The sequence below is a fragment of the Silurus aristotelis genome (assembly GCF_946808225.1).
Source record: "Silurus aristotelis genome assembly, chromosome: 5".
NCBI lineage: Eukaryota > Metazoa > Chordata > Actinopteri > Siluriformes > Siluridae > Silurus > Silurus aristotelis.
The window spans coordinates 11,004,166-11,018,702 of NC_139578.1; the positions used below are offsets into that span (position 1 = coordinate 11,004,166).

The window sequence follows — 14,537 nt, forward strand, 5'->3', positions numbered from 1 at the left end:
GATTTGGCCCACCATGCCATATAAGAGAAGAGGGGAGAAGAAAGGAAAAAGAAAATGCCACCGACACAAATCTTTATTCCTAATTTGGCATTTACCATAATTAAGCTGCAAAAAATGTCAATTGAAAGTAAAGATAAAATGTATCTGAAATGTTACTTTTTTAACGCACGTTGCTTGCGATTCGCGATAATTGTGGAGAGACTGAAGCAGTGACATTTTTATATTTTTTTTAATTGGCAAGATGATTATTTTTTGTCTTCCCGTGGGCTCACCACCTGCAGAAGGGACCGTAAGGGACGGTGCTGTGAGTATTGGGCAGCAGTCGAAGGCGGGGGCCTGCCTAGACTGCTGCCCCCGCGACCTGAATTACAGATAAGCGGGAGAAAATGAATGAATGAATGAATTATTTTTTGTTTTTACTGACGCCAATTTGAATGCATACTTTGCATTCGATTACTGTTTTGATAGAATACAATATTCATTGTTATGAAAGAAATGCTTTCTCAAAATCTTGCAACAAGAACATTTACTTCCATTCAAACATTTACTTTTGGCCCACGGACCTCAATTGTTTTGGCCCTTCATAAGGAAAAGTTTGGGCACCTCTGCTCTAGCGCCATCATTAGGTCAAATTTGGGTTTTTATATATATATTTTTAATACCATGTCTCTAAAATGAACAAAAATTTAAATATTTAAGACGTTTCCAAATGTCTAGGGTCAAGATAATCAAACGGATCAAAACTAATGTAATACATTTTATAAACTCCTTTTATAAATGTCCACCAAATGGGTCACCAAAGTTCATCTTCAGAGTAAGCCTCACAAAGGAATTTTAAATACCTCAAAACTGAATGGGTCTTTAAATGACAACTTCCAAACAGGAAGTGAAGCTATATCTATAGCTATATCTAGCACAAAACGTGGTAGGCATGTACATAAACGTGTCCCGAAGCAAAGCAGGAGTAGTTTGCTTTAGTAAACACGGGCACACTTTAAAATTAGCAAGACACCAGCACAGGTCACAGCAGTAGCTGCAGCATCAATGTCACCCTGCTGCATGTTTGTTCATCTTGAAATTTCTTAATAGAGTCTCAGAATTCCACCACTGTCCACAGATGTGCTTGAATTCTTTTCCCTTTGTGTATCTTGTGATTGCAAAACAAAAACTATAGCACATCTGTTGAATGTGTGGCTCACCGAGTCTTATTGCTTACCCCCGGAAAATACGTCTCGCAGCTTTATTTTATTACTAATGTAATGTTATAGCTTAAACCAGACCTACATTCAGGTCCTCCTGCTCCTGCAAACATGTTTGAAATTCAGCATCAAAACAGCACAATAGAATCTTAAGAGCAGTGTCTTTTGAAAGGTCTTCTTGAACGCATCATTTTCAAAACATTCCTTTGGAACAAACCTACAAATGTCTATCATGGTCATGCCTCCATTTGTTACACTCTGCATCAGAGGTGGGAAGTAACGAAGTACAAATACTTCGTTACTGTACTTAAGTAGATTTTTTCTACTTTTACTCATTAAATTTTTACACAAATATCTGTACTTTTTACTTCTTACATTTTCAAAACAGACTCGTTACTTTAGTTTTAATCCATTGATTTGGTAAAATATTATTTTTTTATTTTCACTGCGCGCCGATTTCAGCCGAACAACCGATTTCCTGTCATTGCGCGTCTTTTTCAATCCACTGGTGTATAAAGTCCTGACTCTCACTCACCACAGAAGGCAGTAAGAAGTTTGGGGTTAATGTGGATGAGACAGAGGGAGTCAGTGATGTAAACATGACTGAGAACAGACACATTCCTGATCATCATCATCTTTTCTCTGCTTGTGTTCTATATATGTTTTTACAGATAAAAACAATACATCATTTAAATCTGTAAAATGTCTATAATTTTATATAAATATATATATATATATATATATATATATATATATATATATATATATATATATATATATATATATATATATATATAAAAAAGCTTCCTGACTTGATCTGAAGAGGTGCATTTTCTCCGGTGTCACCTCATTAACTGTCCATGTGGAAACATAGCAAATACTCTTAATGATGTCCACACATCTCTGCACTGATATAGCCTTTATATTTAAACACCGTACATATGCTTACATACATATCACATGCTGTACATATGATACATGTTTAACACCTCCAAGCTGCCAGTTTTGGGCACCTGAGCAAGCCCTTAACTCACTACTGCTCATTTAGTAAATGAGATCATTAAGAGTCGCTCGGGATAAACACTTCCAACAGGAAGTGGCTATATCTCGCTATCTTTGTCTCTCTATTTTCTCTATCTAATTGTCTCTGTGTCTCTTTTAGTAAATGTCTCTGTCTCACTGTATATGTCTCTCTCTTGCTGTCTCTCTATTTGTTTCTTAATTTTTCTAAAGCTGTGTCTGTGTCTCTTTGTCTCTGTCTTTCCTGCTTATTTACATGTCTAACAAAGTTTTGAGTTTTGAAGTAATGCCATTAGTGATCTATGATGAAAGACTTCCCTGGTTCGATTCTTACCTCTAGTTTCAAATCGAATATTATAAGAAGTTTTTAAAAACAGAACAATGAAAGATCATTAAAATTGGTTGCTGGCAAATCATGGTATATCAGTGGTGCAGGTGTTGGAGATGTGGTTCTTGTACCTGAGTCACTTCTCATAGACTTCGAATTACTGAGAGAATGTACAGGAAGGAGAAGTTCTGACCCTCTACCATCATGATCTAAGAGAAAACACTAGTCTCCTAACTATAAAAAAACCAAGAGTCCAATAAGCAAAGGCTTTTTTGCCTCTTCTTTGTTGGTGTAATGGTCAGTGAAGTGGTCGCTGCTATCTGACTTACCCGGTTCGATTCCTACCCCTTAGCTTTCCTTTAAATTCTTTAAAAAGTTTTTTTTTTAAACAAAAAAGGTCCTAAAAATCAGGTTCTTGCAGGAGATCCTGTGGCTCAATTGGAAGAGCTTTACCTCTGGGTTGAGAGGTTGCCGGTTCAAACCCCGGCCAGGGCTCAAAGTTAAGAGTGTGGAAGGTTCCGTTGGCTGTAGTAAGGAAGGTGTTAGAAATGGCTGCGTGGAAGGTTGGATGTGGTTTCGGAGGGTGTATCCTGAAGCAGGGGGGCAATATCCAGGCATCTGCCCCCCCGGTGTCTGAGAAGCTGAAAACAGGGGGTTATGAAGCAAAAACGTTAAAAAAAGAATCGACTTAGTTTTGCATATATAGGTAAAAATTCTGCCAAAAACCTATCACCTACACTTTTTCTGAGGCTGTGAAGCAGCAAGTATTCACAGCCTTTGTTTACAGTCAACTACCTCATTGCTCACCAGACACTACTTTCCACAAAGCTTACCCACTGTGGGGACAAGCCAGAGTCGAACCAGCAACCTCTGAGCTCAGAGGCAAGGCTTTTATCACAAAGCCATCAAGTCCCACAACACACCTTCTTTTTTTGGGGGGGTTTATCGTTTGTTTCATGCTTCAAAGCAAGAAATTCAGACCAGACAGAAACACAGAAAGCAGGATTCGAACCCTGAACCCCACTAACAGCGAAATGCCAGTCTTAACCCACTGAACCATCGGGAAGGACCGGCTGCGACGATTGTTTAGAGTAGGTCTATCTTTTCTTTCAAACCATCAACACAAGAATATAATGCTAAAGACAGACATAGAAAGCAAACCCATGACGTGACTAGCATGGACAAAGCAGGACTCGAACCGTGATTCACACCATTAGCAAGGCACCAGCATTAACCCACTGAACCACCAGGAAGGACAAGCTGGGAAGCTTGTTTAGAGCATGTCTATCTTTCTTTTTAACCCATCAAAACAAGAACACGAAGATGTAGTAATCAGGAATTTAACCTACCTCATGACTAGCAGACAGAAAGCCAGGATTGAACCCTGACCACCAACATTAGCAAAGTACCAGCCTTAACCCACTAAGCCATCAGAAAAAAACAGGATAGGAAGCTTGATTAGAGCAGGTTTATCATTCTTTTCAAACCATCAACACAAGAATTTAACAGTAAAGAAAGATGTAGGAAGCAAAAACAAATGTAAGTAGCACAAGTTGAACCCACATTGTAAAAACCAAGACTCGAACCATGATCCCCACCACCAGCAAGATACCAACCTTAACCCATTGAACCATTGGTGAGGACAGGCTAGGAAGCTTATTTAGAGCAGGTCTATCTTTCTTTTCAACCCATTAAAAACAAAAATATATCGCTAAAGAAAGATGTAGGAAGTGAATCCTGATCGTGACTGGCAGACAGAAAGCAGGATTCAAACCCTGAACCCCACCAAAAGCAAGAAACATGATTTAACCCACTGAACCATCAGGGAAGACAGGCCAGGAAGGTTGTTTAGAGCAGGTCTATCTATCTTTAAACCATCAACACAAGAATATAAAACTAAAGAAAGAGTTAGGGAGCAGGAACATAACCTACATTGCAACTAGCAGGCAGAAAGCAGGATTCAAACCCTGATCCTCACCATCAGCGAGGCACCAGCCTTAACCCACTGAACCATGGAAGAGATCAGACTGAAAAGCATGTTTAGATGAGGCACAAGCCTTAAACCACTGAGCGACCGCTGCTAAAAAGCGTGTTTGCTTTTTGGAGGGTTCCTACTTTGTTTAATGCCAGCGCAGTAAGAAAGAAGGCATGTAGGACTGGCTTTGAAACCTTATCACCAGCATGGACTATATTAAGGACCTTTTTTTGCTTTTTTTGGTGGAGTTATCTTTCATTAAATACCAAGAAATCAAGAAATTAATCCAAGGGGACAAGGTCCAGAAGTTTTTTTTTTACCAACACAGCAACCAGCTCGACCAGGAATCAAACTATCAAACTCATCCTTGTGGGGATACTGACATTAACCCACTAGGCTATTACATCTATCACATCTATCTATCACATCTATCTATCTATCTATCTATCTATCTATCTATCTATCTATCTATCTATCTATCTATCTATCTATCTATCTATCATAATGTGATGTGATGTGATGTGAAGTGATGTCCAGTTAACAGCAAAAAAAGGTAGCAGTAATAACTACTTTTTACTTAAGTACATGTCAGAGCCAAGACTTCTTTACTTTCACTTAAGTAAAAAAGTTTAATCAGTACTTCAACTTTTACCCGAGTATTTTAAAACATGAGTATCTGTACTTCTACTTAAGAAAGGATGTGTGTACTTTTGCCACCTCTGCTCTGCATAAGCTTTATTGAGAAGCCTGAGAGTTGCAATCACACTCATTAGTCAGGGTTTAAAAAAGATTATTCATTCCTGTTTCAAAAATTTTCATTCCAAATGATAAAAATGGTGTCTATTCATATATGGGTTTGCTGACAAACATTCGGATTAGAAATGAAATACACAATGACAGCAGATGTTTAATGCAATATTCAAGATTCTCTGAGCCCAAGCCTTCTTACACGATTCCAAAGATATATACAATTAAAACAGATCATCAGTAAAAGACAAAACCCTAATTGAAATAATACTTCTGTTCAAATGCAGACTTCCATCCAGTGTAGGTTGGCTGGTAGTTATAGATTAAAGCGTTCTGCTCCTCATCTCGGCTCGGAAATTTATGAAGACTTTTTTTCGCTGCAAAACAGGGAAGGAAATAGAAAAGTTCTCTTATTGCAAACATGCTTTGTTTTCAAACATTTGCACAATTAAGACCATATACTGTTTTAAAGTATGTAATTGAAATCGTTTTTCAATGACGTACTGTACTTTAAATCGTTTCATACCTTCGTTGACCAAAAATTGGGCCATATAGAAAGTGGTCTTGATAGCGGCAGGCGAGTGGGGGATGTTCGCTTTCGTCCACTCGAAAGCATTTTTCTCAGGGTGCCACTGGGTTCCATAAATTGGGAAATCATATGCTGTAAAAAGACAATAAAGTATATACAAATTCTTTATACATTCATTAAATCACAGTAGGGGAATCGATAAATTGCTCACATTCTCACCTTCTATTGTGGATGCAAACTCTGTCTGTCCGTCTGTGTTCGTACTCAGAATTCGGTAAAACTTTTTCAGGTTCTCGTCTCCATTGAAGTCCTGTTTCAGAGGGACACAAACACTGTAGTAACCGCTATACCAGGAACTGCTCATTTTATTACTGAGGTCGTGAAATAACTCTTTGCTAGAAAGAAAAAATTGCAACATCACAAGTAGAATAATACCTCGGTAGTGACACTCCACTGATGAGAGTTCTCTGTGATTGCTTCATTTGCAAGTGACGTCATCAGGTCCTCTGGGAAGTCCTTGAACATTCGGCTGTCCTTGGATTCTAAATCACAGGTGAGAAAAGGAACAGGACAGCACATGGCATATTGTTCCAATAAAAATAAATGATGCACAAAGCTAAGGGCCAGTACCTCCCTGAACTACACTATATTCCCAAAAGAATTGAGTCACCTGATCTTTCCTGCTATATGTGGTTCTTTTCCAAACTGCTACCATAAAGCTAAAGGCACTCATTTGTACAGGACGTGTATAAATGCTCTATAATAAAACATTGCATTCACCAAAACCTGTTCCAGCATGGTGATGCCCCTGTACACAAAGTGAGCTCCTTGAAGATCTGGTTTACATGCTTTGGAGAGAAAGATCTTAAGGGGCCTGCTAAAGAGCTCTGATCTGATCCCTACTCAACTCCTTTGGGATGAATTCGAACGCTGACTGCGCCACAGGCCTTCTCACCTACATCAGTACCTGCCTTTCATAATACCCTTGTGACTGATGAACATAAGCACACTCCAGAATCTAGTGAAACATCTTCCCAGAAGAGTGGAGGGAATTATAAGAGCAAATTGGGACTAAATGTGGAATCCAATGCTCAAAAATCACAAACTTATGACCAGGTGACCCAATACTTTTGGAAATAGTGTATATTTTCCTAACAGCATTCCACTGTGTTTAATTCCTCTTATACCAAATTATTTAATAATAAAATTATTGATTTCTTTACCAACAACAAGCCATTGTTTTTAAAGCATTTCAATGTTGCTCCTGATTCCATAATTAACAAGACGAAATGTTGCTACTTGGCATGTTACAAGAAACTGAAACATCTATCAGTGTAACACTAAGTGAAGTCCCAAAACCAAAACCTTTTATTTAACTTTCCATAAAAGTTGTAAAAAACAAAAAAAAAAAAAACAAAAAAAAAAAAACCCACCTTCACCTTTAACTGTTTTTCCTTTTTTTTCTTTTATAAATCTTAGCACTGGATCATATGGCATATCCACAACAAAAGGCCTGAAACATGATCTGTTGCTAAGGAAACAGGAACACATTAAAATAAGGGCATGTGTCATGGAAAGACACATGGTTCAAAAAGAACAAGGCCAAGCAATTCGAACACAGCCAGTACCAGTTCACATGATACAGTATGATGTACCTGGACTAAAGTGTAGGACAATGGAATGGTGGCCAGTTCAAACAAATACAAGGGACCACATGCTAAATTATGTTGGGGGAAAAAGAAGCAACAAGATGCCAAATGCCAGGTTTCCCTGGAAAAAACGCATGTCTTCTGCGTTAAGTTCAAAGGGCAGTACTGCTTTGTGTAACACAGAAACATAAACACACAAAATGACCAATGTGACAATTATCTTAAAGTTAAAATGTCATACTGTTCAAATTAGTAATTTTGAGAAGAAACAAAAGTGCAGACCAACAATTTTCCATATATTTTTCTATATGATGAAAAAAAAAATGCAAATAAGGAGTTTTATATTATGTTCCTTTATAGAAGCCTTATGAATATGAAAAAGGTACTTTTATATTTTTCTAAAACGTGGAACATAATTCAGGTTTGAAGTGGTTAATATATAAACACGCTCTTTTATTTTGGGGCCGAAACTGCTGACTGATGTTTCTTTCTGTCATATAAAGTACCTCTCAAAGTGGTTGCCTGCTTATGGGTTTATTGTTAACGCTTGTACTCTGTACTATGCTCGTTTTGGCTAATTATTACTCACTCAGTGCTGTACAAACGTCTGAACAATTCAAGATCAGCCTGCGATCATCTCTCCAAATATATTCATGCTAATGCAATGATTTATTCACAAAGCAACAGATGATGTAGCTGAAATGCTTTACATCGATCACTGTTTTTGTTTTCTTACTTGGCTTCATTGATTATCAAGAAATAGCAGTAATTCAAAGGACACACGAGAATTAAATATAGATATATATATTTATACAACCAAAAACTTACCTTCTGTAAAATTGAGTGATAGCGAAACACCAGTGGTGTTAGTAGGGGACAACAAGGACTTTCCACTAGTCAGCACTGTGAGCACCTCCAAACCCAAGCATGTCCCCCACACAGGAAAATAATCACCTTTCAGATTGGCCTATCAACACACAAATATCAAACCTTTCATTCTGCTTAATTGTTGATGAACAAAACATAGTTGACTTTAAATAATAATAATACATTTTGCTTGCGGTGTCTTCATCTCAAGTTCACCGGCTCACACTGAGAAAACACAATGTCTCGACTTATGAACATTGAACTGTCCTCTAAATGATAGAGACCATGTTTGCATTAATCACCATCACCATCCTCCATATAGGGATTGTAATTAAATAAAATAAAAAGTGTGCATAGGATACAAGTTTTTACAAAAATATTAATCGCAATGCATATGTTTAAACTTATTTGCATTGGGGAAAGAAAAAAAAAGAAAAGAAAAAAAGAGTTATTTATATATACAGTATATTAGTAGATGCGTTATACTTCTATTATTTAGAAAATGACCAATAATTTGTGACCAATATTCTATATGTAGATTGAGTTCTCCTCGCCAAACTGTATCACAACACTATGGAGAACGAGGCGTGTCCTGAGAGTCAGAATATAGATTAACATGGCAGAGGTAGAGCTGCATCTTACTGGAGACAGAACAGGTAAAGAATTTTTTAGCTTTTTAAAAGATTTTCAAAAGGTTTTAATCTTTTTCTTTTTTGCACTACAAAGGCCTGTTTGTGAAAGGGCCATGCATTAGAAGTCTGAAGGCACCTAAGTAAATTTATGATTTGTCTGAACCAAAGAAATAAAAATTCACTATCTGTATATTGCATTGCATTGCAGCATATTTTTTCAATTAAGTCGTATTGCAAATCGAAATTGTATTTGAAATCGCACTGCATCGTGATGGGGTGAATCGTATCACATTGCATCGCGTCGATAGCTGCTTAATATGCATCTTTAATGTATCGTATCGTTGGCTATGCAGCGAGATGGGAATCGCATTGGCCACAGTTATGGAGACGCACGTCCCTATCCATCCAACTATGATACTATCTTACCTCCAGGGCAAGTTTGTAGAATATCGCTGCTGCTTTGGCATAACCGGAAGATGAAATGCTGACTTCACCTCCTGGAAAAAGAATTCTACATAGGAAGAAATAAGCATCTGTACAATATAATGCAAAGTTATAATAGGGAATTGAGATTATACCTGGGGTTCAGTCACTCACCCATTTAAAGATTTGAAGAGAATTGTGTATTCCTCTTCAGTCCTATTAATCCTGCACACACAAAACAATGAGTGGTTTACATTCTGATCCCCAATGATTGTATTTAATATAATTATTTATTTATATTCTCTGCCATAGCATATATCATTTATATATTGCCTACAATCACATATTACATACCACAACATGGGGTTCATCTGATTAGTGCTTTTTTTTTGCCAAAAATAGGGCAAATAAATAACTTACTAATTTGTCTCATCATAGTCATGATGGCCACCAACAAAGCAGTGTAAGTACATTGGTGTGAAAAAGTGTTTCCTGATTTCCTGAATCCTATTGAGATGATGTAGCATGACCTTAAAAAAGCTGTTCATGCTGGAAAACCCTCCAATGTGGCTAAATTACAACAATTCTGCATAGATGGGTGGACCAAAATTCCTCCACAGCGCTGTAACAGACTCATTGCAAGTTATCACAAGCGCTTGATTGCAGTTGTTGCTGCTGAGGGCGGCCCAACCAGTTATTAGGTTTAGGGGCAAACACTTTTTCACACAGGGCCATGTAGTTTTGGATTTAGTTTTACCTCAGTAATAAAAACCTTCATTTAAAAACTGCATGTTGTGTTCACTTGTGTTATCTTTTACTAATGTTTAAATTAGTTTGATGATCTGAAACATTAAAGTGTGCCAAACATGCAAAAAAAAAAATAAAAAAATAAAATTAAATCAGGAACACTGTTCACACCACTGTATATCGGATATAAACCAACAAAAACTTGCAGGTAAACTGCTTTTTCTATTCTAGATACATTCTAATGCACAGTTAATTCCTGTAGTAAAATGGGGTCTGTGAGCTTCATGTGACTTTGGTCAACATGTGTATTTATGTCAGAAGGATTTCACGCAGGTTGGAATTATATTTAAGGAGAATTGATTCTCTGGCTTTCTATTTAAGTCCATCCATCCGTTTTTTACTGTATATCGCTATATCTGTCACAGGGTCATAGTAGCTTCAGGTTACCTTCTCTGATAACAGGAGTGAGGTATCTCACTTTGGAAATCGGCTCTGTTATCGGAGAACCGGGGTTACGAAGGTTACCTAAATTTCTCTTTCAAACATCCGTTTCATATCTCACTATGGGATGTAGACAATTCCCGTATTGCAGATATGCTGTCCAAAGCAGGCGTGTGAACCAGCTCCATGATGTGTGACAAAAATAACACAAACTCCTCACTATTCACTAAAGAGAACAGAGACGTGACTAGGTTTTAAGAGCCATCGAAGGTTCCATAACATCCATCCTATAAAATCTGACAAAAGTGTGTGGCGAAGCCCAGCTCACTGCCGCACAAATGTCTTGAATTGAAATGCCCTTAAACAACACCCATGGTGTGGCCACCCCTCGGGTACTTCTGGAGGACTAGGAACCATGCTATTATAACCCGATATAATAGCTTACCCTGACCAGTGGGACAGGGACTAACAGGAAACTGGTTTACCCGATTACACCTTCTCAATCCCTTCGTCCTGTCCACATAGTGATGCAACACCCAGACAGGGCACAAACGATGAAGCCGCTCTTCTTCTAATGAGGAAAAGGGCGGCAAATAAAAAGCCATTAAATCCACTTGTCTACAGGCGAAAGCTGACTCGCTCACTGTAGGGAGTTTTGAGAGTTACTCGCAAGAAATTCATATCAAACTGCAAACAGGAGTTATGCATGAAGTTCACTAACGTGCTTCGTGGTCGAAAGGGTCAATACCAAAGCAACCTCTAGCGAAAGGAGCTTTATTAGAATACTATCTATCCACTCAAAGGGAGGCTGAGAGAAAGCGGAGAGGACCACGGAGAGATCTCACGGTGGAATCACCGGCTTTGAAACCCTGTTCAGATGCCATGCAGCCCTCATAAACCTGCACGCAAATGGGTGTTGACCTAGTATTCCTTTTAATCCGCACATGGTATGCAAAAATTACAGCAAGATAAATCGTCCAGATGGCTCTGCCCTTATCTAAAAGTTCTTGTAGAAAACATAACACCTCTGCCACCAAAGAGTAAAAAGAGATATTCTGCTTTTCTGCGCACCATAGCTCAAATATACTCCATTTGCCAGCATATGCAGAGCTCATCAAAGCTTCTCTCGCATTTTTTAATCATTTCAATCACCCTCAGGAGGGAAACCTGCAACTTACATTCAACCTCTCACAGGTCAGGCACAAAAAGGCACTTTGTCCAGGGCCAGGTGAAAAATCTCTCTGCACGCTTGTGAGTGGAGATCCCTGTACAACGGGAGAGGCCAGGGCCGATCGTGCAGGAGCTGGATCATCTCCGTCAGCCACAATTTCCCTGGCCAAATGGGAATGATTTGTATTACTGAGTGAGCGCATTCTTTTACTCTTTTTAGAGTTGGTACGATTAGACTCAAATGGAGAAAATGCGTAAAGCGGTACGTTTGGCCACGGGTGATTTCTGCGACACAAGCTGGTATCAGCTGCTTAACTGGGAAAGTACCAGATGATGGAGCCTCTACCCATCATATAAATCCCTCTCTGCGCCCTGGTGCTCTTGCTGAGATTGTCACTCAATAGAGAGCTTGGTAGCTGCTCTCCTAAACATCTTAATGAGGTTCAGCTCCCCTACAAGAAAGATTAGAAGGGAGGATAGCATCCTCTTCGTCTTCCTCCAAATCCTCCTCTGAAAGACGAGCAACCTCATCATCTTTCTTCGTGGCCCACTCGCCACGCCAAAACCCTTAACGGGACCTGAGAGCAGTGCGGGCAGCACTCGGGATTAGTGAGCACAACCTGTGCGTGTCTAACTCCCAAACAGATGAAATCATAGACCGCATACACACGGACGAGAGGGATCTTTTCCCTGTGCCGTGCGACTGGATGGGCTCGCAATCGCCATAAAAGAGATGCAAACACAGGGACATTAACAAGATCATCACAGTGTGCTTCTTGATATCGGGTCTTACAACAATTAATCTTCTTTACCCCACTTAACGTGAGGGAATAATTGGGAGAAAGGAGCTGTAACTGCTCGAGAAAATCAGGGCAGCAGAAGAAACATATTCACCGTAACAGTGAACATTTCCTCCAAAAGACGCAGCTGTGTTTGGCAACGTACCACTACTACAAGGATCTGCTGAGGATAGCTTCCAAAAGGATTACAAGAGGAGAACAAGAATGAAAACATATGAAAGAGAACTCACCTCTTATATCTTCTGGTCCGAGTCGTTAGTTCTTTTGTCACGTGACTTCCATAATAATTATTGTAACAATATTGTCAAGATTCGGATTAGAGACCTGATAAAAAACCTGATCTATTGCATTTTGTAGCGTCTATGGGAGGCAAGTGATAAAAGAGCGAACAACTCAGACTAGAAGAGTCGAGAGGTTGCTACTCTTCCATTGTCGTAAAAAATTAAATAAAAATCTAACTAACAGAAGCTTTTTTTTTTTTTTTTTTTAGCAGATTTTCACTTAAAGGATGTTTGTTTTGATTATACTGTTTTATAACTTTGTCTCCTGGGTACATTTTATATTCACAAAGCCAGAGCTATACCCCCCTGTCCTTTACATCTGCCTCTTTCAAACCAACTACCGGCATGTCTTCCCTCACATCCATAAACCTCCTCTTTAATTTTCCTCCTTCCTGGTGGCTCCATCCTCAGCATTCTCCTACCGATATACCCCATGTCCCTCCTCTGCACATGTCCAAACCATCTAAATCGCGCCTCCCTCACCTTGTCTCCAAAACGTCCTACATGTGCTGTCCCTCTAATAAACTCGTTTCTAATCTTGTCCATTCTCGTCACTCTCAACAAAAATCTCAACATCTTCAGCTCTGCTACCTCCTGCTCCACCTCCTGTCTTTTACTCAATGCCACTGTCTCTAAACCATACAACATCTCAGGTCTCACCACAGTCCTATAAACTTTCCCTTTCACTCTTACAGATACTATTCTATCACAAATCACTCCTGCTATCACTCTTCTCCACCCACTCCACCCTGCCTGCACTCTTTTCTTCACTTCTCTAACACACTCTCCATTGCTGTGCACTGTTGACCCCCAGGTACCTGAACTCCTCCACCTTCTCCACCTCTTCTCCCTGCAACCGCATCACTCCACTGCCCTCCCTCTCATTCACACACATGTACTCTGTCTTACTCCTACTGTTTTTATTCCCAAAAGGGTCGAGAGGGAAACCACTCAATTGTGTTTCCTGTACACAAATTTCAGAGCTTCTGCGATGCTCATTCGAGTTCATTAGAAAAATGAGTCGACTCTTTGAGACGACTCAACACAAAGGCACGAGTTAAACGTTACTGGATGTTATACAACCAAAACATTTGACCAACTTGTTCCAAGCAACAACTTAAAACAAAAACGTGAGACATGCAGCAACAACCAAATCCCAAATCCATCTTTTAAAATACAATATTTTGACACATTATTAATAGCACACTTGAACTTACATCACAGGGACCACTCGAGCCCCTGCAGACTCCAGGTACTTGACGTAGGAGGCTGCAATGTAGGAGTTTTTCCCAGGTGAGGGAGAGTACACTTCCTGCGCTAGGACACCTTCACGGAGAGATCAAGACAATACCAGTTAATCCCTAAGCATTAAAGGAACAGGAGGAAGTCCAGAACTGCTCAGCTTACCTATTATGGGACGGTCGTTCAGTTTCTGTGCGTCTGAAATAACAGCAGAATAAAGTAAAGTAAGTGGGATAAGGAATGAGAAAGACGCGACGCAAATGTGGATCATGTTGGCTCGCGTCCGGCTCTGGATCACTTCAGCTTTACATACATAAATAAAACATTGTCACGTTTTAGGGGCCTGTGACGTTGGGGCCACTGGTCCACGTGACACACAAAATAGCCGAGCTTGATTCTAATTGGTTCTCCCGACAACCAATCAGAGGAAGCAGTGTTGTGAGGAACTGACTCCAAAGGTTGGGAGTCGACTCTCCGTTTGTCTCGG

The 14,537-nt window shown here is 39.3% G+C and overlaps 1 protein-coding gene across 1 annotated transcript; it reads right to left on the reverse strand.

Annotated features, from left to right (window-relative positions):
- Positions 1–5,409: 5,409 nt before the first annotated feature.
- Positions 5,410–14,422, reverse strand: ggh (gamma-glutamyl hydrolase (conjugase, folylpolygammaglutamyl hydrolase)). The gene is made up of 9 exons (XM_083542219.1): positions 14,216–14,422; positions 14,026–14,134; positions 9,544–9,594; positions 9,373–9,457; positions 8,276–8,414; positions 6,234–6,340; positions 6,018–6,108; positions 5,796–5,930; positions 5,410–5,646 (listed from the first exon to the last, which is right to left on the reverse strand). Exons 1-9 carry the CDS (start codon positions 14,319–14,321, stop codon positions 5,525–5,527), a joined length of 945 nt encoding a protein of 314 aa, XP_083398345.1. The 5' UTR covers positions 14,322–14,422; the 3' UTR covers positions 5,410–5,524.
- Positions 14,423–14,537: the final 115 nt, after the last annotated feature.

Coding starts and splice junctions, on each gene's coding strand:
- ggh (XM_083542219.1), bottom strand. CDS start 14,321: ATGATCCACATTTGCGTCGCGTCTTTCTCATTCCTTATCCCACTTACT. Junction 9,595..14,025: donor GCTCGAGTGGTCCCTGTGAT/GTAAGTTCAAGT, acceptor TTGTGTGTGCAG/GATTAATAGGACTGAAGAGG. Junction 5,647..5,795: donor CCAATTTTTGGTCAACGAAG/GTATGAAACGAT, acceptor CCTGTTTTGCAG/CGAAAAAAAGTCTTCATAAA.